This window comes from Acomys minous (assembly GCF_964271855.1).
Source record: "Acomys minous genome assembly, chromosome: 3".
Classification (NCBI taxonomy): Eukaryota; Metazoa; Chordata; class Mammalia; order Rodentia; family Muridae; genus Acomys; species Acomys minous.
This window is the reverse complement of record NC_140485.1, coordinates 93,658,213-93,685,166: the sequence shown is the minus strand read 5'-3', so window position 1 is coordinate 93,685,166 and position 26,954 is coordinate 93,658,213. Positions and strand designations below refer to the sequence as shown.

Here is a 26,954-nt window from a genome sequence, read left to right as displayed (position 1 = left end):
CCACAAACGAAAACAAAAATAATGTAAAAAGTAGCCCGATGCTAAGTGGAATAAAAGGAGTGATGGCTGACCCCACCCTCCCAGCTAAGGGAGTGATGGCTGACCCCACCCTCCCAGCTAAGGAGTGATGGCTGACCCACACACACACAGCTAAGGAGTGATGGCTGACCCCCACACACACAGCTAAGGAGTGATGGCTGACCCCACCCTCCCAGCTAAGGGAGTGATGGCTGACCCCACCCCAGCTAAGCTTCCAGCTCCTGAAAATGAATTAATGAAAAGTGTAAACCATGAAGGAAACCATGGAAAACAGAAAGCTGTGACAATGTGTTTGAACAAGGGGGCCAAGTTCCAGCCCCAGCAAAGCTGAGGCCACGTTGACCATGTGGCTCTGGCTTTATCATCAACCATGCAAGAAAGGGATTGTGGAATCTCCCTCTACAGCTCAGGAAAGCTGCTGAGGCCAGGTGTATGTCGGGGGTGTCCCTCCATGAGGCCCAGAGAGGCCACTGAATGAAGCTGTGAAGGTGAAGCCTGGATTTCACTGGAGACCCCAAGATGTTGCAGGTGCCAGTGCCATGGGATCCCTGCTGAGGGGAGCTGCTAACACTGTGGAACCAGGTCAAGGCAGGGACATATAAGTCAGTCAGCTAAGCTGAAAGGACCTGGAGATCTGAAGAGCCGTCTAACAGGCATGGAGACTCAGAGCTTGGAGTTTGCGCTGCTGGGTTGAGGTCTTGCTTTGGTTCAGGTTTTCTCACCCTGCGTCCTTTCCTCTTTTTGAGATGCTAATGTGCCAGTGGAAAATCTGTACCTCTGTATATTGGATATACGTGGTCTGCTTTTTGATTTTGTTTATACCTGGGGTTACAGTGAAGAGATTGTCTCAGAGACAGTCTCAGATGGACCTTTGAGGTTTGGAGACTTTTGAAGTTGTACTGAGTTCATTTTTTTACATTATGCTATGGCTGCAAGCCTAGTGGGAGTGTGGTGGTTTGAATAAGAACGGTCCCCATAGGCTCATATACTTAAATGCGTAGTCGCCAGGAGGTGGCACTATTTGAAAGGATTAGAAGTATTAAGAGGTGTGTCCTTGTTGGAAGAAGTGTGCCGCTAGGGGTGGCTTTGAGGTTTCAAGGACACAAGCCTGACGCAGTCTCTCTCCCTCTCTGCCTGTGGATCAGGATGCAGAAGTCTCTGCTACTCTTCCAGCACCAAGCCTGCCTGCATGCCACCGCTCGCCCCACCCCCACCCCCATGATGAAAGTGGATGAACCTCTGTAACTGTACGCAAGCCCACCATTACAGTCCTTTCTTTTATAAGAGTTGCCTTAATTGTGGTGCCTCCTCACATCAGTAGAACAGGGGCTGTGATAGCCGTGTTCATGCACTTTGTCCAGTGTTTTAGTTTTAGTTCTTTCAGACAAAAACCTAATCTCTTTTGCTCCATATTAGCCAGAATGCTAGACCACAAGACTTTTTTTTTTTTTGACTTATAACATCTTTTTATAAAATAAAAAAATACAAAATCCCCTCAGTAAAATATATAGTGCCTGTGTGCCCCGGCCCGCCGGGGTTCGACTAACGCTCGGGAGGAGAATTTTCCTGTATAGAGAGAGAACACCAGACATGAAGAAGGGGGCAAGTCTGCATTCTGATCAAACCCCGTTTATTGAGAACTTTCACAGAGTTTATATAGGCACAGAGGCGTGGGTATTTGCGTAAGCAAGGGTTGCTATGGATACCTAACTCTGGAATGCTCCAGCAGGTAGGGATCTACCTTTACAGCTGCTATAATTGCAGGAGAGAAATTCCAGGAAAGTCGTGAAGGATCTGGTCAGTCAGGAAAAAGCTCCCGGAACTGCTGCTCGCAGGCAACTGGCCCTTAATCTGATCTTATCAGTAGTCCCACCGGAAAAGGAGTAGCTCGGTGTCTGGAATGACCAGCCCCCACAATAAACCACAACAGGTGTCTAACTGCTGACCTATGACAAGGTCAGCTAAATGGCAGACTTCTGGAGAAATAGGAACCTAGGTTCTGACAAGATGGCTGATAATTGGCCATGTAGCCCGTCCCCAACACCTTTGTGTTGTAGATTACTAAGTATTCATTGAGTGTTGGTGTTAAGCACTTCAGTCACTCGAATAAGAAATTTTAAAACTATATCAGTTTTGTACTTGGTTGACCCAGGAGAGGGAAAAAGATGACAAAGTTGCTATAAAGGAAGATTGCTTTTAGAGAAAAGTACATCGGTGTAGTTGAGATTAGATTAATGTTGTGGTCTGGCAGACTTTTCAGATTAAAAAAAAAAAAAAAGTTAAGCCCTTCAGAGATGGGAAGTGCAAATCACCCTTGTAGACTGATGAGTTGGTGGACAAAGGAAGATGAAGTGGAGACCATGGAGGGTAAGTCAGGGTGACTGTGGCGCAGCCTGTTCTGCTGTAGTTGGATTACTAATGCTGTAGGTAGTTCTTGTTCTTCTTCAGATATTAAGCAAGGGCCGGAGGATATCGCCTATGTGAGTGCCCAGCAGGTGCCAGGCCCTGGGCTTGATCCTGGGCACTTCAAAAGAAATAAACAAAAAAAAATAAAATAAAATAAAAATAAACAAAGAATACAAGTAATGATTTCCCTTTTTCTTTTGTTAAACCATCATGTAAGAATAATGCTTTCAACATAGAATCATAAACAACTGGTTCTCTCAGCATCTACTTAGAAACCAAAGGATAGTGGTGATTTCTCAGTAAAGATACTGTCTCTCAGAAAATGCACTGATCTTCAGCATAATGAAGAGATTGGAGTATAAAATCTAATTAAGCTGTTTTATTTTTTAAATTTTTTTCTTTAATTATTTATTATGTACACAGTGTCCTGCCTGCACATCTACAGGCCAGAAGAGAGTATCAGATCACATTACAGATGGTTGTGAGCCACCAAGTGGTTGCTAGGAATTGAACTCGGGACCTCTAGAAGAGCAGTCAGCCCTCTTAACCTCTGAGCCATCTCTCCAGCCCAAATTAATCTGTTTCTTTTGGAATCTGGTTGGGTTGTCATTAAGAAACATTATTAATAATAGAGCTGAGGTGGTGAGATGGCTCTGTGGCTGAGGGTGCAGGCCACCCAGTCTGTCATCCTGAGCTCAGTCGCCAGATCTCACTAGTGAAAGGAGAGAGCCAACTCCTGTAAATTGTTCTCTCACCTCCACATGCTATGGCATACACACACATACATAGGCACACAAATGTTTATCTTAAGTTGGAATTTCTATTACTGTGATCAAACACCATGATGAGAAGCAACTTGGGGAGGAAAGGCTTTATTTCAGCTTACAGCTTACTCTCTGTCATGAAGGGATATCGTACCAGAGCAGTCTGTCATATCAGGGCAGGAGCTGATGCAGAGGCCGTGGAAGGGCGCTGCTTTCTGGCTTACTCCTCATGGCTTGCTCAGCCTGCTTTTTTATATAACCCAGGACCCACAGCCCAGGGATGGCACTGCCCACAGTGAGCTGGGCCCTCCCACATCAGTCATCAGTCAAGAAGATACACCACAGGCTTGTCCACAGGCCAGTCTGGTGGGGGCAGTTTCTCAGTTGAAGTTCCCTCTTCCAAAGTGATTCTGGCTTGGGTCTAGTTGCCGCCATAAATTGAAACAACACAATGTTGTTTTTGTTTGTTTGTTTGTTTTTTATTTCTTATTTATTTATTATATATTCAGTGATCTGCTTGCATCTACACCTGCATGCCAGAAGAGGGCATTAGGTCACATTACAGATAGTTGTGAACCACCATGTGGTTGCTGGGAATTGAACTCAGGACCTCTGGAAGAGCAGCCAGTGCTCTTAACCTCTGAGCCATCTCTCCAGCCCCGTTTTTTAATTTCTTTAAAGCAGAGCTAAACTGGGTATTATTGATCAAGTGCTTATTAGTAAATATACTGAATCTGCTTGTGCCAAAAAATATACTGAGTATTTCTGGACATTTAAACCAAAGCTGCAGTTAAGACAGCAGCAGCTCAGAACTGCCCTTGAGATCTGAAAATGTGCACAACTCAGAAGAGAGGTGTGCATACGAAAGCCCTGCACAGCAGTTTACCCATAAAACATATGCCAAGTCACACATGTGTAGAGAGGCTGCGTGTGCAAAAAGAGAAAGGACAACCCACTAAGAATTCACTGAGTTCCAGAAGTTTCATAACTGGGCATGGTCATGCACTCCTGTAGTCCACTTGCTCAGGAGACTGAGGCAAGAGAATAAGGAGATTGAGGTCAGCCTGCCTCAAAGAAAAAAAGGGGGGAGGAGGGGAAGAAGGAGGAGGGATGGAAGGGGAGTTCTTGGGGGAGGTAGTTTCTGTCAGTTCTAAACTGAATCCTAGAAGTAGAGCAAAAATGAACCAGAACAAAGTTGGGAGCTCTGGAGACGGCTCAGTCAGTAAAATGTCTGTCATATAAGCCTGAGACCTGAGTTGAAATCCCTAGCAGCTGTGGAATCTCGGTGACTATGTACAACCCCAGTGCTAAAGGGGTGGGGTGGGGTGGGGTGGGGTGGGGTGGGGTGGGGTGGGGCAGGAACAGACGGCTGGCTCCCTGGAGCCAGCCAAGTCAGTGAGTACCAGGCTCAGTGAGAGACCCTGACTTTAAAAAAAAAAAAAGGTGTAAAACAACTTAGAAAGATAACCTGACACCTACACGAGTGACCAGGGATCAGGGACTGATGAAATTTATCACGTCAGGAGTTGGCATTAGACACTGGCTGGAACATTCGACTTTATTCAGTCATTTCACATGACTTTTGAGCATCTCCTGTGTGGAAAACACAGGTATGAGAGCTCCATGAGGGAGATGTCTTTGCTTTCGTGGAGCTGCCCCCTGACAGGAGGGGACTGCTAATAAATACACTCGGGAACAAAGGAGCTAGAGAAAGAACTGCCTGGTATCGGGACAAATGAAAGCGCAGTGTTAGCGTGACTGGACGCTGTTCATGGAAGGCCCCTGAGTTCTGAATGGTAAAAACGCAGACAGCTGTGGAGATTAAACAAAGCCGATCCAGTACCAGCAAAGGCCTGAGAGAAAGGGTGCTGGACCCAGGTTCAACTTAACCTAAGGGAGGGCGGAGCGGGGAATGGGGAAGAGTGGGTGCAGGGAGGGGGGTAATGGGGGGAAGAATCGTTGGTTTAGGGTGTGTGGTCGTTGCTCTTTATCACTTGTTGGACACAAGTTAGCCACCTGTGTTAGACAAGGCACATAAATGTGACTGAGAGCTGAAACGGAGGCAAAAATAGAACAAAGCTGGAGCTACCGCCCTGCTGGGGAAAGGTGGTCATTTTGAAAGGAGTAAGTAAACCAGCGGTTAGATATTGGCCATTTGGCTTCAGGAATTGGGGTTTAAAATCCTGTTCAGTAGGAAACACCTTGGGATCTTATTTAATGGAAAGGTCTTTGGAAGGGTTTAGGTGGGAGTGTGGATGGGGAAAATGGGGGCTGTCATGTCTGGATCCCACTTCCTCTCTGCTCTGCGTCCTGACTGGATGTCATGCTCTCCCCAACTTGATCGGCAGTGTCCCCTCTTAAGCTTTGAGCCACATGGATCCTTCCTCCCCTGCCTTGTTTTTTTGTCCAGCACTTGGTCTAGCAATGAGAAGTGTATCTAATGCACAAGCTAAGGAAAGAGAGGCAGAGAGACCAGCTGGTGGTCTGTATGCAGCCGCAGACACAGTTGCTGGTAATGGAAACGATAGGAAGACACTGAATTCAGAAGGAATCCGTGCAGGGTTGAATGGGAGTGGTCCCTGTGTGTGTTAGGATGCTGGGTCGGTAGGGAGCGGCACTGCTTGGGAGGGATGAGGAGGTGTGGCCTTGTTGGAGGATGTACGTCACTGGGGGTGGACTTTGGGGCTTCACAGACCCAAGCCAGATGCAGCCTCTCGCCTCTCTTCCTGCTGCCTGTGAATCTGGATGCTGAACTCTCGGCTCCTTCGCCAGCACATTCGCCTGCAGGCTGCCGTGAGGGTAAGGACTAGCCCTCTGAAATTAAATGCTTTTTTTCATAAGAGTTGCTGTGGTCATGGTGTCTCTTCACAGCAGTGGGACAGTGACTAAGACAGAGTCAAGGCTCACCCTCATTAACTCTGTGTTTCCCATACAAGTTTTTCAGTTTGGTGCTAAGCCTAAGCAACATTTTTTCTAAAATTAATTGCATTTCACAATAATATGTGTTCCATATTGATAGACCAAAAATAAGAATACAAAGTATAGCTGGGCAGTGGTGATGCACACCTTTAATCCCAGCCTTTGGGAGGCAGAGCCAGGCAGATCAGATAAACCCTATCTCAAAACAAAATAAACTCAAAAAAACAAAACAAAACAAAAAAAACCCCAAAAGTATATCGGTTCATTTCACTCTTTTGTAGAATATAGCATTTCCTGTCTCTCATACAAGGCACCAGAACCACCCAGCTGAGCCATGCTGGATTCCTGATGTACAGAAACCGTGAGTTATAGTGAAAGTTTATTAAGCCACAAAGTTTGGTATATTTCTTATGTGTCAATAGATAACGTATACAGCCACAGAACTGTAATGCCTTCCCGTTATGGAAATAGACTGGGGTGTGTTTGCGTGTGCTTCAGCTCTGGATCCAGCTGTCCAGCTTCCTTTGGTAACAGATGGCCTTCCCGAGCTCTACTGTCTAAGTAAGGAATGGCCTGACCAAGCTGCCAGTCCAGAAAGAAAGAGTGACTGGAGTAGAGGCTAGCTCTGTCATTAGTAGAGGCTAGCTCTGTCATTAGTAGAGGCTAGCTCTGTCATTAGTAGAGGCTGGCTCTGTCATTAGTAGAGGCTAGCTCTGTCATTAGTAGAGGCTAGCTCTGTCATTAGTAGAGGCTAGCTCTGTCATTAGTAGAGGCTAGCTCTGTCATTAGTAGAGGCTAGCTCTGTCATTAGTAGAGGCTAGCTCTGTCATTAGTAGAGGCTGGCTCTGTCACTGGGGCTGGCTTCAGTTTGTAACCCTCCTGCCTCAGCTTCCCTTGTGCAGGATTACAGGTGTCTACCCCACACACAGCTCCACATCCACAGGACTCAGGGTAACTCTACCAGGAGTAAACTACAGTTCCATCTGTGTGCATCTGGAGGCTAGCCCATGCCTGTCATGAGGAAGCTGGTTTGAGTTTGACCAGAAGGTTCCAGTTTAAAGACCCAACCTTGCCCTTCCAGGGATAGGAGCCATTGAATAAGCCTGGTGTGAACTATCTCAGCCTGTAGAGAGCCAGGTTAGGACTTAGAGTTTCAGGAGAGCTACGGCAAGCATGTTCGTGAAGCAGTGATAGTATTTAAAAGATATTTCCATAGTTCATTAAGCCTCTTGTGAAAAATCTCCAGGCAGCGCTGATAGAGAACTTCACTCGTGGGTCCTTGGACTGTGGTTTGTGTGGGTCCTCAGACTGTGGCTTGTGTGGGTCCTCGGACCATGGCTTGGTTTCTGCAGATGAGCAATTTCGGGCTGTAAATATCCAGGAAGAGGAGGCTGCACTTGCTAGTCTTCGTATACACTGGGTAGTTGTCCATAAGCACGCAGACACCTGAGAAAAGCATTGCCATCCTCTTGAGACTGGGCCATATGGGTACCGGCCAGTGTCCCTTGGGCTCAAGCCTTTGAGGTCCTCAACATGGCCGAGCCCATGTCAGCAGTGCTCAGGACTTCAGTCACTCAAGGCCTCTCACACCTCCCACTCTCCAGCACCACCCTTGGGCTTTGCAGTCAGTCCCCTGCCCCTCCCCAGCTTTCTTCATGCTGGACCCTCGCTGTTCTCACTGTGGGGTCTGCACCTGCTGTGCTGGCTAGGTCTCGCTCATTTTTCTTTCTGTAATCTAAAGAGTCATGAATCAGGCCAAAGCCACAAAGTCTCGCCATTAACAGTGTGGATTCTAAAGCTACATACATACATACCCATTGTGCTTTTGTGCATTTTAGTGAGTTTTTCCCCAATTTTTTCTTAGGTATCATTGTTTTCCAAGCTGAAGGACATAATGATCATTGAAGTAGTCACATGATTATAAATGTCTTGGCCTAAGTGTTACCGTGTTGTTTATGACAGTAGTCCATGCTTGGCAGGCAGGGAGGACCACAGACATGACTGCGCCTGTGTGCAGACAGAAGTCCAGAGTACTAGACATGGGGAATCCAGCGCTTTGCAGACTGTGCCCATAAAATAAATAAATAAATAAATGAAAGGCCTGGGCTGGGATATAGATTAGAAATAGAATGGATTCGTTTTCTTTGAAGACAAATATGTACATGCTTTTACATATAGTTTAAAGGAAAATGCATATTTTAAGAGGTTTGAAAGTGAATCAGTAAGCATTACGATACTCCAAGGTATCTTTCATTGGCCCATTTACTAACAACCTGCCCCTCGTATTATACCCAAGACGTGTAATAATGAGCTAATAAGGTGTGTCATGTCATGTTTTATTGTTTGCTGGGCATCTGTTCAAGCTTATATCCCAAGGCCAAGACTTTGCAGAGTCTCATAGTGGTGTTGACAATAATACCTATCATTTCTCCAGCATACTTTTTTCAAGTAGAAACAGTTTTAAATTGTTTGTTAAATATTGAACGTATTCCAATTTGAAAGCAAATGAGAGTAATTTGAAATGGCTTGTTCTAGTTATAAAATACACCCACACATTACATATGAGAGATCCACACAATTTAAAAGAAAAAATAATTTAAAAATCACTAGATATCCAGCACTGCATTTAAAAGCAAGTATCAGCTAAGGCAGTAGCTAAGTGTGAAGTGTTTGATGCACACCATGAGGACCTGAGTACTCCCAGCACCCACAGAAGCAGCCAGGCATGGCAGCGTGGTAAGCAGAAAGCCAGGTGTGCTGGCACACATCGCTGGTACCAGCACTTAGGAGGCAGAGGCAGGCATGTCTCTGAGTTCAAGGCAAGCCTGGTCTACAGAATGAGCTTCTAACCAGCCAGGCCTACACAGTGGTATCTTGAGTAAATAATTATTTTAAAGATTTATTTTTAGGCGGGGGTGGGGTCATCCACACCTTTAATCCCAGCATCAGGGCTGTTACACAGAGAAACCTGTCTTTTAAAAAAAAAAAAAAGATTTATTTTTAATTATGTGTGTATCTGTCTGTATTTTTCATTGACTGTCTATATGAAGGCATATGCAGGTGAGTACTGATACTTTAGAGGCTAAAGGGGTCAAATCATCTGGAGCTGGAGAGGTTAAGAGCAGTGGCTGCTCTTCCAGAGGTCTTTAGTCTAATTCCCAGCACCCACATGGTGGCTCGGGACCATTTATAATGGGGTCTAATGCCCCCTTCAGGCATGCAGGTGTACATGCAGCAGAGCACTTATACATTAGATAGACAGACAGACAGACAGACAGACAGACAGATAGGGTATAGAGAAATAGAGAAAGATTCACCCAGTGCTAACCTCTGTCCTACACACACACACACACACACACACACTATACAATATGTACATATACACACATATATATAGTGTGTGTGTTTATGTGTGTATGAGTATATGTATATGTAAGTGTTTGCTGCAGTCAGAGGGCCAAGGAATGCCATAAAAATCACACTGTGAAACAGACCTCACGTGAGAGACTTCTTGGGGCAAGGATATACAAAAGGCTGCCTCTGCGCAGGGATAGGAAAGAAAGCAGGCTGTGAAGGCATGGACTTTATAAGGGGCATGGAGCATGCGCATAGGGAAAATACACGACCTGTGGTGTCAGTGGAAATGTGTTGGATTTGGCGGTAGTGGCTGACCACCCCACCAGGTGGGGCATGGGGGAGCACCTAGTTCTGGCATGTGGGTGGTTCTTGGTTTACCAACTATATATACTTATAATATATCTTGGTTTACCAACTATATATACTTATAATATATAACTATTACATTGTGTATCTTAATCCATAAAGTATCTTTATTTGAAGGAGCTTCAAAAGCAGCAAAGGTGTGTTACATGAACACATTGAAATCAAATCTCAAGGCATTAGTGTTAGATTAAACATGTAAAACAATAGTTTATCAGAGTATAGCTGATGAGAAGAAGGAAAGCTTCGTGTGCTCACTGGTCCTTTCTCTCAAGAACACCTTCCTCAGAGGAGGTGCTCAGTCCTGATGCCACTTGATATGCTGAGGAGGGGGCCTCTCCTTCTCTGAGGAATAGGGCAGGGGGGACAGAGGAAACAGGAAGGAACGGTGTGACCAGGAGGAGAGGAGGGAGGAGGCTATGACCAGGATGTAAAGTGAAAAATTAATTTTAAAAAAATTTTTAAAGAATGCCTTCCACTTTATAGGAGATTGTTGGCAAATGTTTTTATTTGTTAGATTTTGAAATTGAATTTAACCATTTAGAAGTACTTTAAATCACTGACTGACAGCCAAGCATCAAAAGACTGTGTATTTGTCTGAGAGATGAAACATTACTATAAAGCTTGTGAAATGTTTAATAGAATACCATTCTGAGGGGCTGGCAAGATGGCTCAGTGAGCAAAGACCTGCCACCAAAGCTGATGCCTTGAGTTTGATTCCAGAAATCCACATGGTGCAAAATGAAAACTGATGTCTGCAAGCTGTTCTCTGGCCTGTATACACACACACACACAGAGAGAGAGAGAGAGAGAGAGAGAGAGAGAGAGAGAGACACACACAGGCACAGAGACAATGACCCCTTACCCCAAAATTAATTTTCTTGTCTTGTTCAGAGGACAAGAAAAATATCTCAGAAGTAAAACCCAAGCCTTCGATTACCGTCCATCTGTTTGCCATTGAGTCCCTACTTTGCTCTGTCACGAGCTGCTCCTGATCTCTGACACTAAATGCTTGCTGCTTACTCAGCATTTCCTCTTGGAGTCTCATGAGCATCCCAGGGTGAGCACATCCAGGACCAGATCAGGAGTTCAAGGTCATCCTGCCTAACTTAGAAGGTTCAAGGCCAGCCCAGGCTATAGGTGACCCAATCTCAAAAAAAAAAAAAAGGGGATGTAACTTGTGAGTGGAGTGCTTGCGTAGCGTACATGAAGGCCCAGGTTCCATCCCCAGTACCACATAAACCAGGCACAGTGAGCACGCCTGTAACCCCAGCACTCAGAAGATAGAGGCAGGTTTCCTAGAAGCTCAAAGCCATTCTTGGTGACCTAGAGTTGAGCTTGAGGCCAGTCTGCCCTACATGAAAGTCTGCTCAAAAGACAGACAATAAAGATAGCAGTAACAATAACCTACCATATTTTTCGGACTATAAGATGCACCTGACCATAAGACACATTCAGTTTTTAGAGCAGTAAAATAAGAAAAACAGTAAAAACAGCAATCGGACCATAAGGTGCACCCTAATTTCCCCCCCACTTTTGGGGGTAAAGTACATCTTATGGTCCAAAAAATATGGTATATTGTTTAAAATGAGGGAAATAGTTTTTTTGTTTTAACTTTCCTCTCATAGCCTATTTGGTGGTAAAAATCTGTGTTTTTCCTATGAATTTCAGAGGGATTAAGAACATTATGGCCAGTAAAATTATCAGTGAAGTGTTACTGTGACGTCTCCCAGTCATTAAAGGGTCTCTTTCGATGCTCTTCTGAAGGATTCCATGGCACAGCACCCCTTGGGACTCAACCACTATCTGTGAAAAGTTTCTTAGGGACTCTAGGACTAGATCAAATCATCAGTCCACGTGGGACTGACTGGTGAGTGCATGAATAAGTTCACGTTGCTGGAATCAGTTCCCTGGTAATTCAGCTAGTCCAGCCCCAGGGAGTAGGATTGTCCCCCATTTGTTGTGGTATAAGGGTAAAATGTCCCCTGGTGGCCCATACATTTGATGGCTTGGCCTCCACTTGGTGTGCTGTTGTAAAGATTGTGGCACCTTTAGACTATGGATCCTTGCTCGATGAAGTGGGATCCTGGGGAGAAACCTTGAGCTTTTGTAACCAAGCTCCACTCTCTGTTCACTATTTCCTGACTTTGAATGCACTGTGACCAGCTGGCCTCCTGCTCCGTCCACTATGCCTTACTCCCAGCTGTGTCTTCTTGAACTGTAAGCCCAAATAAACTCTTTTTCCCTTAAGTGGCATCCTGTTGGGTATATTCTCACAACAAACAAGAAACTGTTAGGCCAACCTTCTGACCGATCCATCATTTAAAGTCCTGACCCAGGAAAATGTGTGGTAATAGCAACGGCTGTGGTTTTATGCCACTGAGTTTGAGGTAGAATGAAACAGGTAACCAGAATGTAGAGATTTTCAAAATAAATAAACAAATAAATAAATAAGATAACATGGTGACACTCTTTTTGTAGTTTTGATTTTGGAGTTTTGGTTTGGTTAGGTTTTGTTTTTGTTTTTTGAGACAGTTTCTCTATGTTAGCCTTGGCTGTCCTGGACTTGCTTTGTAGACCAGGCTGGCCTCGAACTCACAGCGATCTGCCTGCCTCTGCCCCCCGAGTGCTGGGCTTAAAGGTGTACGCCACCATGCCCAGCAACATTCTGGTTTTTAAGACCATGTTGAAAGATATGGGAAGACGTGTATAAATTTGTTTATTAGTCAGTCGCTGGTCACAATGTACCCGACAGCAACACAAGGAAGGAAGGGCTTGCTGTGGCTCGCACTCTGTCGCGGCAGGGAAGGCATGGGGCAAGAATGTGACGCAGCTGTTCACAGTGTGTCACATTCCCCGAGCAAAGAGGAATGGGTGCTGCTCATCTGGCTTCCACTTTTTTCATTCAGTCCAGGAAAAACCCTGACCCGTAGACAGTCCATCCACAGCCAGCCAGCTTTGCCTCAAAGACAGGAAGATCACTGCAGGTTTCAGGCCAACCTACGTAGTAATACCTTATCTCAAAAATTGAGGAGGGAAAAAAAAAGGACACAAACATTTTTTTTAAAGACATAAAACAAACAAACACACTGAAGATTACTGGTTTAAATCCTAAACTGTAGCAAGAGGGAAGTTGTGTAAGTCAGCTGGGATGCCATACATAGAAGACAATTGATTTTGTCACAGTCTGGAGGCCGTACATCTAAAGTTCCGGCCATTTCATCTCTAGTGAGGGCTCTGGTCCTTGCCTGCAGACATCCCCTGTCTAGCGGTGTCCAGACATAGCAAAGACAGACAGTAGTAGAGAGTTCTTTGGTATCTAATAACGGTTGAGGGCACTAACCATATTAGTTGGGGGCCACCTGCTTATGGCCTCATGTCACCTTAATTACTTTCTTGCTACTGAGATACCCGGGCTCGGGGTTATGGCTCCAGTGTTTCCATGTGAGAGGATACAGACATCTATCTGTAGCAGTGGTCAAGAAGAGCATCTTACTCACTCCTCCATCATCAGTGGCTCATAGACTGCACTTGGCCTTCTCCCCGCCTGCCCGTCCTGGCTTGAGCTGAACTCTTTGTATGGGTCAAGGTGCAGTAGGAAGAAACCCAGTTGGCTAATCAGTGAAATGCCTTCCCAGGTTACAGTGATGTGTCACTTTTTACTTGTTAACAACCAAGGTAGTAATTTTGGTCAGTGGCAAGACAGTCTCAAGCTTGGATGGTCAGTAAATGGCTCAGGAGCTTCTTTCTGGAGAGCAGTTTGGCAGAACGTTTTAAGAGACTGAAATGTTCAAACTGTTGATGGGATAAATCTAATGGTGGACTCCATCTGTTGCAGGCAGCCTCCAGGGTCATCAGTGAGCCCCACCCCCTAGTAGTCCCTATGCTAGCCTTCCAAGGAGAGGTTATAAAGGCATACGAAGCTCTCTTTGGCCTTGCATTTACTCATGAGTCACTCACTCCCTTTGGAAAATCAGTTGCATATCATACGAGTAGCTCCGCAAAGTGGCCCGTGTGACAAGGAACTTGGCCACACTGCCAGGAATCCCCGGAGTGGGCTTGAGAGCGTGTAATGGCCTTCGTGCTGTGGTCACTCCTGGGCACGTCAGGAGGGAAGGGTTACTCTTTTTCAGGCAGCGTCTCCCACTGTCCCTGCCCTTCTTTCCTAGCCTGGAGCTGGAGCTACAGCTGCACACTGGCTTTCACAGGATGCCCGGGACCCAAAAGCAGGCCAGCAAGCTTGCAGGGCAAGCGCCTTACCGCCTGGGCCACCTCCCCAGCCCCTAGGAGCACTTGTGGAAAGCCTTAATAATAAACATTTTCATATCTTTCCAGCTGTGTTTTGTTTCGTTTGATTGTAATTCATACGGATTCAAAACTTCCAAATGCTAGATACTGAATTTCATTCAGAAATTTAGACCCAACAAGACAGGAAGGATGTTTACTTCAAGTATGACAAATACAAAGACCCAAATCCCTATGAATGTAACATTTATATAACTCATGATTGTCTCATGGTTCTCCCTGCTGTATGTAGTTTGTTTTATTCATGTGTAAGAAAATAAATTTATATGTTAAAAAAAACAAAAAACTTCCAAATGCCTACTTTACTAGCTCCTATGTGGCTGCAATATAAATCAAAACAGATTATCTTGTCCTATGAGATGAGGCTGTTAACACACCATCCTTTTTTCTCCTCGCATTGCCTCAGGATTCTTGAAGACATACTCGTTATGAGATCTCTTTGATGCATTGCTTCAAAGGGTATTACTACTAAGCTTAACATATAGGATTAAATGCCTTTTTTATTATACATATTGATGGCGTGCATCATTCACTCTTACACACAGCCTGTTTTTTACCCTAGATGATAATAAGGGAGCTGGAGAGATGGCTCAGTGAGTAAGAGCACTTGATAGCCTTCCAAAGACCCTGGTTCAATTCCCAGTACCCACACAGTGCCTCAGAACTGTCTGTAACTCCAGTTCCAGGGGATTTGATCCCTTCCTATAGCCTCACTAGGCACTAGGCACGTGTGTGTTACGCAAACAAAGCATTCATATACATAAACATTTTCAAATTAAAATTATATGAAGCATTGTATATGTTTCTGTTATATGTTAAGCAAAATCCAATTGCTGTATATCTGAGGATAGTTTCTACCATTTACTTGTGCCTGGTCTTGCTCAAAATATGTTCTTGAAACTTCCTTATCTGCTAAGCAAAAATTATGATGCTTAATGCTTGGGGTGTGGAGTGGCATGTTAAGTAATGCAGCAGTGTCGTCACCGTGCCATTAGGCAGCAGCATGAGTCAGGCTCTCTTCATCTCCTTCATCCTCCTAGCCCTGAACTGCTGGGTTGTGAAGTTTCCCTGTATTTGTCTCATTTTCATCTTTAAGATTTTATTTTTATTTTTTATTATTTATATGTGACTGTACACATAAGTACAGTGACCACAGATTCCAGAAGGCACCAGATCCCTGGAGCTGGAGTGACAAGCTGTTGTAGATGCCTGACCTGGATGCTGAGGTCCTTGCACCAGCAGTGTGTGCTCTTCATGGCTGAGCCATCCCCCCCGAGTCCCTTACTCTCATTTTAAAGTGTAGCTCTTACTCAGCTTCAGAAAATAGTTATGAAGAGCTAAGCATCACAGCCACACCTGTAGCCCCAGCACTCGGAGGCTTAGGGCCAGCCTCTGCTATGTAGTGAATTGTATAAGACTCTGTCTCCAAAAAAAAAAAAAAAAAAGATTCAAGGGAAATAATTTAAGCATTACAGTATGTGTTGAGGGATTCTAGTCACTTATCCAACCCATATTTAGTTCTCATTTTTAAAAAAACAATGACTCAGAATATGGATCTAAGTGGCCCGAAGCTCAAGCTTCTGTGATCTGTGTAAGGGGGGTGGGGAGCAGGGGGCATGAGAGAGGTACAGTTGGAGAGCCCCGTACTCAGTTCTGGCATGTGCTCCAAGCTGAGCACATTGCCAGCCGTTTTATACTTTTAAAACATTCTTTCAACTCCAAAATGGTCAGCTTCTGAGTATCCAAAACTCTTCTGATCATGTGAAAGGAAATCGTTTGGCCAACAGATTCTGGCAACTCCTTGGCCCAATTAGTTTGCGTTTGTTCAGTGACCATGAACCTAACCTTGAAGCCCTCATAGCCACAGTAACAAGTGCACTTTGGTCTTCCTGTGAATAAAAATAAATGTTTCACCCCATGAGCAAAGCACCTCAGAGTGTGCATCTCACAGATGAAAAGTGACAAAGAAGCAGGTGCTTACTAATGCATCAGTGCCCACAACCATGCCAACCTGGGGGTCCAGTCTCATGTGAATAGACCACAAGTGCCGCTATCTCAGGCACTACCAGCCTACCTGCTATTATTTCAAGCAGCTTTACCCAAGCAAAATAAATCATGAGCTAGAGAGTAAGGTGACAGTAGTCTAAATTAAGATACCTCTGTTTGACAGTTATTCAGTATGCATAATGACATAATACGCCTTCCTAAAATAAAGAAGTTCCGTCAAAAGTAAATATCCACTGAGTATCATCTTTTTACTTTTTTGAGACAGTTTCTCTGTGTAGCCTTGCCTGTCCTGGACTTGCTTTGTAAACCAGGCTGGCCTCGAACTAACAGAGATCCGCCTGCCTCTGCCTCTCTGAGTACTAGGATTACAGATGTACACCACCATACCCAAAGAGTATCATCTTTTTTATATAGGAAACCTTTGAAGGGAAAAAGCTTCATGTAGAGTCAGGCATGGTGGTACACTCCTTTAATCCCAGCATTTGGGAAGCAGAGACCAACAGTTCTATGCTGGCCACAGCTGTATAGAGGGACCCTGTCTCAAACAAACAAATGAATACACAAATATACAAACTTCATGTAAAGCTAGGCATTGTGACACATGCCTATAATCCCAGCACTTGGGATGATAAAGAAGAGAATAATAATTACAAGGCCACCCTAGACTACATAGTGAGACATTGCCTCAACACACACACACACACACACACACACACACACACACACACACACACGATAACACATTTGCATGGCATGCTGGAGGCCCCAGTACAACAAAGGGAAGAAGAAAACTTTCTGTAGCTGGGTATGGTGGCAAATGTCCATATCCCAACACTTGGGGGAGGTGTGAGAATATCAAGAGTTTAAGCTCATCCTTGAACATAAAAGTTGAGGGACAATCTAGCCTACACGAAACCCTGCCTCAAAATAAAGTAGATAGATGGATAGATAGATAGATAGATAGATAGATAGATAGATAGATAGATAGATGAAGTTGCATGTGAGAAATTCTCAAAGAATAAATTTTACATGGTTTTTAACCCTGCACACACTGTGGTGCTGTAAATATATCTAAATCTCCTATTCTGGCTGCATCCAGCCACTTCACAGTCATTTTGTATATCTTATATTTAAAGAAACTGGTTTAGATTTCTTTAAATATCTATCGCTAGATTTCTTTAAATCGCTATCAGACCAGTTTTCCTAGCATGTACGTGACAATCTGGTATAAAATGTTGTTTTAAAACACAAAACCCCAAGTGTTCAATTTTACGAATAAAACCAGATATTGGGGTAAAAAGCTACTAGTTCAGAGAGAAAGAGAAAGCACCCAGCTGACCTTCCTACTCAGCAGACGTTCCAGGAGGAAAAAGCCAAAAGCTAAAAATCTCTTCTTCACCACACTGTCTTAAATACCCCTCAACTCAAAGCCCTCCTTTCTACTTAATCCCTGTCAGCTGGTTTCTTGTTCTGCCTCTTGACCTAGGGTTAATTTTATTAAATCCTGTGTACAGAAAGCTCTTGGGTTAAAGATGTATGTTAGGGCTGAGCCACACCATAATCACCTGTTTACAATAAACAAAGTTCTTGGGTTAAAGGTGTGTGCTAGAGCTGAACCACACCAAACAAGAAACAAGTTCTTACAATTCACAGTCTCGGGGTTCACAATGGGGTCAAATATCCTGCAGCAAGAAATGAATAAAAGGATTTTGTTTCATTAATAACCAGCTTCATAATAGGTAATAACTTGATGCTTGGGGAATAACATTTCTGATTAACTTAGGTGCAGAGTTATTAATTTATGGTCCAAATTAAATGATGGCAGTAGTTTTCAGGGAGCCATAAATTAATTGTTTCTGGTTATCTGAATCTTTTTCAGAGATTGTATGTTCTCTGAATAATTTAACAATATAAAAGTAATGAATAATAAAGGTCCTAAGTCTCAGTAAGAAAGACATCGTGAATAGAACTAGCCCTTGGGTGGTTTCAGGTCCTGCAGTTAGCCTTTTACATAGACACAGTTACATACACACTTATACAATAATATACATTTAAAATTAATGTATAACTTAAAATGCTATGGAAATTAGTATGATAGCCACATCTCGTGTATGATGAAGGCTCTGTCTATCTGTGTGCACATGTTTCTGATTTTTTTTTCTATCCCTGGACCTTGAGCGTCTTATGAACAAACCTTTTATCAATCTTTATATCTAAATTACTTTGCAGAGGTCTGGCCCATGATGCATAGATGAATGTGTTAACACAAACAACCAAAAGTTAATCAAGAGTCATACATTTTTTTAAGTTATTTTTTCAATTTTTAGAGTTACAGACAATTGTGAGCTGCCGTTTGAGTGCTGAGCATCGAGCCAGGGCCTTCTCCAAGAGCAACAACTGCTCTTAGCTCCAGCGTCATTTTCCCGCAGTTAGCACCCTGTTCTGAGTCTCATCCCTGGCACACCATGAACCAGTAGTCCCTAGTCAGTTGTATAGCACCCGTTAGCGTTTACAGTTCAGATGAGCACACAGCAACATGGTGAACTGAGCTGATAAACAGGGCTATAGTCACTTAACCAAAGGCTGTTTGAAATGGAAGGATGCCTACATGTTTAAAATGTAAATAGTCACTCATGCAGTTCAGAGAGAATTAAGCACTGCATAAAACTGAAACTAGGTAATGTTTTTCAAAAGAAGAAAATATTTGTGGGAATTCTTGAGAATAGTATTCAGGTATACTTATTACTGGAACTACTCAGTGGCCAGAGAATGCAAGGAAGTAATGCCTTTGACAAGAATAATATTTCAAAATTCCCCAAAATTCCCAAAAATGTAAAAGTAGTATTTAATTCAAGAAATATCTAAATGTCCCATGTAACTGAAAGACAGGTCTCATAGGGGATAGTTCGGGTAAGAATTGGGCCAAAAGGCATTGCTTTTTCCATAAAAGGGAAGGTTGACTGTTGTGTTTTAGAGGTTATAGACTGTATGAGCCAAGGAGGAGCATTAAAGGAGAATTATTTTGATTATTTATTTCAACCAAGTTAGAAAGGACAGAGGAAAATAGAAAGGAGAAAAGAAATACCAAAAGACGGAGAAAAGCTTTGATAGATACATAATCCACGCCTCACACGCCGTTAGGTGCTTGTATGTCTGTCCCGACACATGCCCGTGGTCACTTGGTGGTGAGGACACCAAGAGCATCCAAGAAACACTGTTTGAAGCAGAGGAATGAGACAGGAAATGAAGGAAAGGGAAGTGGATTGATTGGTTTGGGGTTTTGTTTTGGTTTTTTGGTTTTTGTTTTGTTTTGTTTTGTGTGTGGATTGATTGTTAAAGGGAGGTCAGTGCTAAGCAATGAGAAGAACGCCATGCAGACATCCTACAGGCCAGTGTGGTTGTGGATTCTCCTAAAAAGTATCACTGTGGCAGCTATGTAATGCCTGCTCATGGAGCAAATACGTTAGTAATTTCAATAGATACACAAAATCTTCCATTTAGTTTCCACCTCCCCTAGCCAAGTGTGACAGGCCACAAAATCAAGAAGGTGGCAGATGCATTCGTTCTGGAGACCTCTCTGGGATACTCCTCATGCTTGCTCATCTCTAAACTTCATTGTGTGGTTTATAGAGGCATCTTCAGGTCCAATAGCTCATGTGAACCAACATCTTGTTATTGTGTCATCTTTTTACAACCCGGTTCCGGTGCCTTTGCTACCATGATGTGTAAATAGAGCCTGGTTGTGCATAGCTGTAATCCCAGCTCTGGGGAGGTGAAGGCAGGTGGCTCAGAAGCTGCAGGTCATCTCCGTTACATAGGAGTCCTAGGTCTACCTAAGCTACAATAGACCCTGCCTCCTCCTCTCCTGCCCATGGTGGTCTTCATGTTGCTTAGGATTGTGCAGTGCTTTCTTTGCTTTGGATTAGTGTTGCACTTGGAGTTTATCATAGAATAAAATACAGACCAGATTCCACTTTTTCCAAATAGTTCTAGTAAACAGTACAGTCACTGAAAAGTCCAACCATATTTCCACAAAGTATAGTAAATTTCTGCATATACTTTGGTTATTTTCTGGACTGTTTTGTTTCCTTTTCTGTCTGTCCAAAATACCTATTTTTGTTTTATTTCAGTGTGTGTGTGTGTGTGTGTGTGTGTGTGTGTGTGTGTGTGTGTGTGTGTGTGTAGATACAGGCATCTGAGTACAGAGAGACTGGGGTTGCAGGTGCTTGTGAGCCGCCCAGTGTGGCTGCTGGAGACTGAACTTTGCTCTTCTGCAAGAGCAGTAAGTGCTCTTAACCCCTAGGTCAGCTTGTCAGCTCCACTTTATTTCTTTATTTATTTATTTTTGTTTCAAGACAGGATTTCTCTGTGTAGTACTGGCTATCCTGAAACTTGCTCTGTAGACTAGGCTGGCCTTGAACTCAGAGATAAGCCTGCCTCTACCTCCCAAGTGCTGGGATTAAAGGTGTGTCTTTTTTTTTTTCCCCCTCCACTGAGTCTGGTAGCTCCTCCTCATATTATCAGGTGGGGCTAGGTGAGATTCAGTGTTTCTGTTTGCCCTACTCCATCCACACTCGCAGGACAGTGCGTGGTCTTCTTTTTTTCAAGGCTGCCCTTGCTGCTCTCCCTTCTTCCTGTATTCCCGCCTGTGGTGGTGTGGATGAGAACGGCCCCCAGTAGCTCATAAGTCACCAGGGAATGGAGCTGTTTGAGGATTAGGAAGCATCTTAGAGTTTTTGTTGCTATGAAGAGACACCATAAGGCAACTCTTACAAAAGGAAACATTTCACTGGGGCCAGCTTACAGTTCAGAGGTTTAGTCCATTATCATCATGGCGGGAAGCATGGCGGCGTGCAGGCAGACACGGTGCTGGAGAAGGAGCTGGGAGCTCTGCATCTTGATCAGCAGGCAGCAGAAGAGACTGTGCCACACTAGGCAGAGCTTGAGCATAAGAGAACTCAAAGCCTACCCCACACAGTGACACACTTCCTCTGACAAGGCCACACCCACTCCAACAAAGCCACACCTCTTAATAGTGCCACCCCCTGTGGGCCAAGCATTCAAACACTTGAGTCTGTGGGGGCCATTACTGTTCAAAGCACCGTAGGAGGTGTGTGTTGCTGGGGGTGGGCTTGAGGTTGCAAAGGCCCATGCCAGAGCCAATGTCTGTCTGTCTGTCTGTCTGTCTCTGTCCCTCCTTCCCTTCCTCCATGGCACCTTCTCTACTTCTCTCTCTCTCTCTCTCTCTCTCTCTCTCTCTCCCTCTCCCTCTCCCTCTCTCTCTCTCTCTCTCTCTCTCTCTCTCTCTCTCTCTCTCTCTCTCTCTCTCTGTTCCCCACCACCACCACTGCTGCCTATGGATCAGGATGTTAAAGCTCTCAACTGCTCCAGCACCATGTCTGTCTGCCTGCATCCTGTCATGATGGTCATAGACTAACACTCTAGAACTGTTAGCAAGCTCCCAATAAGAGTTAACATGGTTGGGGCTGGAGAGATGGCTCAGGGGTTGGAAGCACTGACTGCTCTTCCAGAGGTCCTGAGTTCAATTCCCAGCAGCCACGTGGTAGCTCACAACCATCTATAGTGTGATCTGGTGCCCTCGGATGTACACACAGGCAGAGCACTGTATACATAATAATAACAAATAAATAAATCTTTTTTAAAAATAGTCGATATGGTCATGGTGTCTCCTCACAGCAGTAGAACAATAACTGTGACACCTGTCCTTCCTCCCGTCTGTTCTTCCTTCCTTTTGAGGGGAGAGGTTTGTTTGGTTCCCAGTCTGAGGGTCAGCTGCTAGTTACTGGAACTGGCCAAGGAACAGAGCATGCATGTGTCTCCTAAGTGACATTTAGAATCCCCTAGCCTATTTGGGGATGGGATGGTGCTATTCACTTCCCTAGCCTAGCCTCCTGGACTTGGGGCCCACACACTTAGGATGCTGCATCTTTATGTTCACTCACTCACCTCATCCCTTCAGGAGCACTTTAAATTTATGTTTCTCAAATATATTCATAGCTTTTAATTAGCTGTATTGTTTGGGTTTGGTTTCTTAGTGTCATGTAGTCCAGGCTGGCCTTGAACTCTTGACCCTTCTGCCTCCACAGGTATATGACACCAGGCCCAGCTCATTTTTTTAAAAATATGTTTGTATATACAGTAGAATAAAAGACTTTGTCTGTTTCCTTTCTGATAAGTTTTAGTTATATTTATTATATGACTTATTAGTTCTTCCCCCTGCTACTATGTTCAGGTATCTTCCCGTTTGTAGGAATTTTACTTTCCTCAATGCACACAGTCTTCATTATACCCTTACTGTTTTCACACAAGTTAAATGCTCTAGAATCGTCATGCTCCAGAACATCCCAGAACTGATGGTGCGTGTGAGCAGGAGTCACTTCAGGGGTCTGTTTCTGCATGTCTGGCTTACCTGGTAGAGTATATTTTATAGACGTTCTCCAGCTTAAAATTAAAAAGTGCTTTCATCATCCCAGTGAAGCAGTTACTCTGCTCGCTGCTCTTGGTCACTGGAGCCCTGGAGCCCTGGATCCTGGGCCCTGCAGCCCTGCAGCCCTGCAGCCCTGCAGCCTTGGAGACCTGGAGCCCTGCAGCCCTGCAGCCCTGCAGCCTTGGAGACCTGGAGACCTGCAGCCCTGCAGCCCTGCAGCCTTGGAGCCCTGGAGCCCTGGAGCTCTGGAGCCCTGGAGCCCTGGCTCAGCTTCGTTAGGAAGTTACAGAAGTGTTAGTGTTTTGAAATTGTTCCTTGCTTTCTTTCTTTTTTCTTTCTTTCTTTCTTTTTAAGACAAGGTGGCCCTAGTTAGCCTGGAGTTTACCACCCTCCGGACTCGGACTCTGAGGCCCTGGGTTGCAGCTGCACCACAGACCTGGCTAGTGGCTAATGCCTTTATTCTTCAGAAACACGCTTACATTAATCCTAAAGCCGTTTCATCTTGGCCTTTTTGCATTTTTCAGGAAAATGCTATCACAGATGACATTGGAATGTCGACCTGGAAGGAGCAGACTTTCCTGTCCCACTGTGCCTTGCTAGCGAAGAGCTGCCAGGCTGCGTTGGAGTTAGCAAAGCACGGCACCGAGCTGCAGGACACGGCCTTTCAGTACGGGAAGCACATGGCCATGAGTCACAAGGTACTGCACACCAGTCCTCCGCACTCGGAAATATGATGCGGGTACACAGAGAGCTGCCAGCACGTAATAAGCTGCTTTTATATCTTGAAAATGTTTATTGTGTGGGTAAAATATGTCAGTCAGAAACAGTGGTAGGTGTATAAGTATAATTGGCAAATACTATGTAATTTTGATATTTATGTTTTCTTACCACCTGAAAGAATCTTGGAATAACTGCTTCAAATTATTAAATAACATGTAATATCACTACCGCCGAATGGTAGGCTATTTTTTATTTTTGCTACAGTTCCCTTGTAAATCCCTCTGTTAAACAAATTATAAAAAGTTCATAAAGTTTGAAAGTATACCGTGTAAAATTGAAAGCTTTAATTTTAATATGTGATTTAACTTTTTTAATCAAAGCTGGAGCATAGATTTATTAAGAAGAAGTGAGAATGCTCCCAAGCGTGGGAGAGGCTAGAAGGAAGAAATACTTCAATAGCTCATTCTTTTCAATGACATGGGAAATATAAAATATCACCAGCCCAGCTGCTTTGTGGCTACCTCTATCTGACTTTACATTTTCAGTTACCTAGGACACCCAGAGCTGTATAATAAAAAGATGCTGTCTCAAGCACAACAAATAAAACCAAAACTGCTCACAGAAATTCCAGTTTTATACTTTCAGGTGTAACATAACTCATATAAGGCAGGAATTCATAGGAGTGTGTGTGTGTGTGTGTGTGTGTGTGTGTGTGTGTGTGTGTGTGTGTCTATGTGTGTTTATGTCTGTATCTATATATGTGTGTGTGTGTGTCTGTGTCTGTGTATGTATATGTGTGTGATTTCCATGAGTTTTTTTATATTTTATTAAAATTTGAGTTTCTTTATAAATTAGTTGTATTTATTTATTATGTCTTTATTTAAGTCTCTACATTTAACTTAAATTTCAAGGAGAAGAGGCTGAGGTTGTACCTGGAAGGCAGTGATTGCTTACACACACAGGGGCCTAGAGTCATGCACGTCAGGAAAATGAAAGCTGAAGGGTTTTAAACACTGCCGTTAAGTCATCCCGAGTATGCAGGCTTATCGAATCCCACTGAAGCGCACTGAGGCACTGTGTAACTGGCTCCTGTGGGAGTGAAACACTGCACTCACAGCTCCTCTACCTGCTCCTTCTAGATCAATTCTGACCTCCAGCCTTTTATTAAAGACAAGAGCAGCGACTCCAAGACCTTCAGCCTAAACTCCGCCCCTGTGGTCTTACATCAGGAGCTTCTTGGAAGAGACCTGTGGATCAAGCAGATTGGAGAGGTGAGTTGAAGTCACTCCTGCTTTATGTACCGTCATAACTGATCCTAGGGCACAATCCCTACCTCATGATGGTGTAAGAATATAGACAGGCCAGACCTAAAGAAAGCCTGCTTCCTTTACAGGTGAGACTCTTTCTAACCTGCATGCTAAGAGATAAAATATTAGTTATAAGCTAGAGACCACACCATTGTGTTCTCTCGTGTCCGAGACTCCTGGTGCCTATTGAGAATGCTGGTTCACTTTGGGGCTTTTTTTCAATGGACTTGGTAGCAGTACCGCCCTTTACCTGATGGCGGTTTCCCATCTGTGGACTCCATGCAAGCTGCAGAGCAGCACGAGCTCCATCTGTCAGTTCACTGGGTCATTACAAAACCAGCTTGGACCTTAAACACCCATTTTGAGACATTATCAAAGCCAGAAGGGTCGGGGAGCACTGTGAAGTGGGGAGAACAAAGGGGCAAGGACGGGGTACATCTCCTACCTTGGGGGCCTGGGCAGATTAGAGGGAACTACTTGGTTTCTCTTAGTGCCCACACTCTGGCACAAAGACTTCCTGCCTTTTCATGCAGAGTCTCGTGACATTCATTAGCTTCATGGTTGTGATTGGTGGGATCCTACTGCGTCTGAGGATGTAGGGATGCTTCCAGGCACAGCCCATGGTGGGACGACAGACACAGCAGCCTCGCGGCCGAAGTGAGCATCTGCACTCTGAAGGATCAAATTTCCCATCTCTAACCCTCCTCCTCCTCCTGTGCTGGCTCTCAAAGTCTGTAAAGCCAGCTTCACGGTCCCTCGTATCCACCAAGGAGAAAACTGAAAGAGTTCATTCTTAGAAAGCTGCCACACCCCAAAGGAAAGACTGGCAGAGGTGACAGTCTGGGGACCACTCAGTACACATTCCATACTGTGAACAGTCACCTATAGTAGCTAGCCCCAGCGTGCCCCATGACGGGCTCTCTAGTTGTCTCACTGTGGACAATATGGAACAGAGGACCACAGGGCACTGACAATACTCCACCGTGAAGGAGAGAGTCTAAACCAAACTGACACAAGGGAGCTTAGAGGAGACAGACAATGCAAGGAAAAACAGACATTTTTCGACATGCTGATAGGCCCTTAGTACAGCATTAAACCCAAGAAACTAGGCAAGGTAGTATATAAAGAATGACAACCTCAGAACAAGAAATCAGATTGTAAAACATAGAAATTATTGCAGGGAGCTGGAGAGATGGCTCAGAGGTTAAGAACACTGACTGTTCTTCCAGAGGTCCTGAGTTCAATTCCCAGCAACCACATGGTGACTCACAACCATCTATAATGTGAGTCCTCTTCTGGTGCCCTCTTCTGGCCTGTAGGTGTACATGCAGGCAGAGCACTGTATACATAATAATAAATAAATAAATCTGAAAAAAACAGAAGAAATTATTGCAGGCTTATTTAATAAGCAGCTTGTCCTGCCAGGTATGGTGGCCCACGCCTTTAACCATAGCTCTTAAGAGGCAGAGGCAGGAGAATTTCTGTGAGTTTGAAGCCAGCCTGGTCTTCAATGCAAGTCCAGAACAGCCAGTCTTGAAAAAACCAAAAAGAAAAAGAAGAAAGAAAGAGAGAGAGAGAGGAAGAAGAAGCTTCTTGCAAGACTAGAGAGGTGCTCAGTGGTTAAAAGCACTCGCCATGTTTAGTTCCCAGCACCCACGTGGTGGCCTAAAACCCTCTGGAACTCTAGTCCCAGGGGATCTGATATCCTCTTCTGGCCTCTGGGGTTAGTTACCAGGCACACATGTAGTGCACAGACATACATGCAAGCAAAGTGTTCCTGTATAAAATGAAAGTGGATTAAAAATAGAACAAAAATAAAACAAAAACCTTGGAATACGCAAGTAAGAAGCTGGGCATGAGGCCGGGAGGTGATAGCGCACGCCTTTAATCCCAGCTCTTGGGAGGCAGAGGCAGGAGGATCTCTGTGAGTCCGAGGCCAGCCTGGCCTACAAAGCCAGTCCAGGACAGCCAAGGCTACACAGAGAAACAAACAAACAAACGAAAAAGAAGCTGGGCATGGAGACTCACGCCTGTGTCCCTGCACTTATGATACTGGGCATGGGGACACACACCATGTCCCTGCACTCATCACACTGAGAAGGAACATTGTAAGTTTAAGATCTGCAGGATCTCAGAAACATTCCTGAGAGTACGTGATGTATTCCATCTAGGAGAGGAGACAGGGCTGAGGACATGGCTCAGTGGTATGGTCAAAGCCCTGGGTTCAGCCCCAGCATCAATTAAAAAAATACAGTCTAGAAAGTAGGTGACTAGACATAGCCATGAACAATAATTAGGCCAACAGTAGTAGCACATACC

General features: G+C 44.4%; 1 protein-coding gene across 1 annotated transcript in view; it reads left to right on the top strand.

Moving 5' to 3' along the window:
- Positions 1-26,954, top strand: part of PDSS2 (decaprenyl diphosphate synthase subunit 2) — a 263,281-nt gene that overhangs the window by 166,655 nt on the left and 69,672 nt on the right. Inside the window, exons 5-6 of the mRNA XM_084774454.1 lie at positions 23,133-23,306; positions 24,468-24,599. Coding sequence (XP_084630580.1) covers positions 23,133-23,306; positions 24,468-24,599 — 306 coding nt within the window. The remainder of the gene's footprint in view (positions 1-23,132; positions 23,307-24,467; positions 24,600-26,954) is intronic.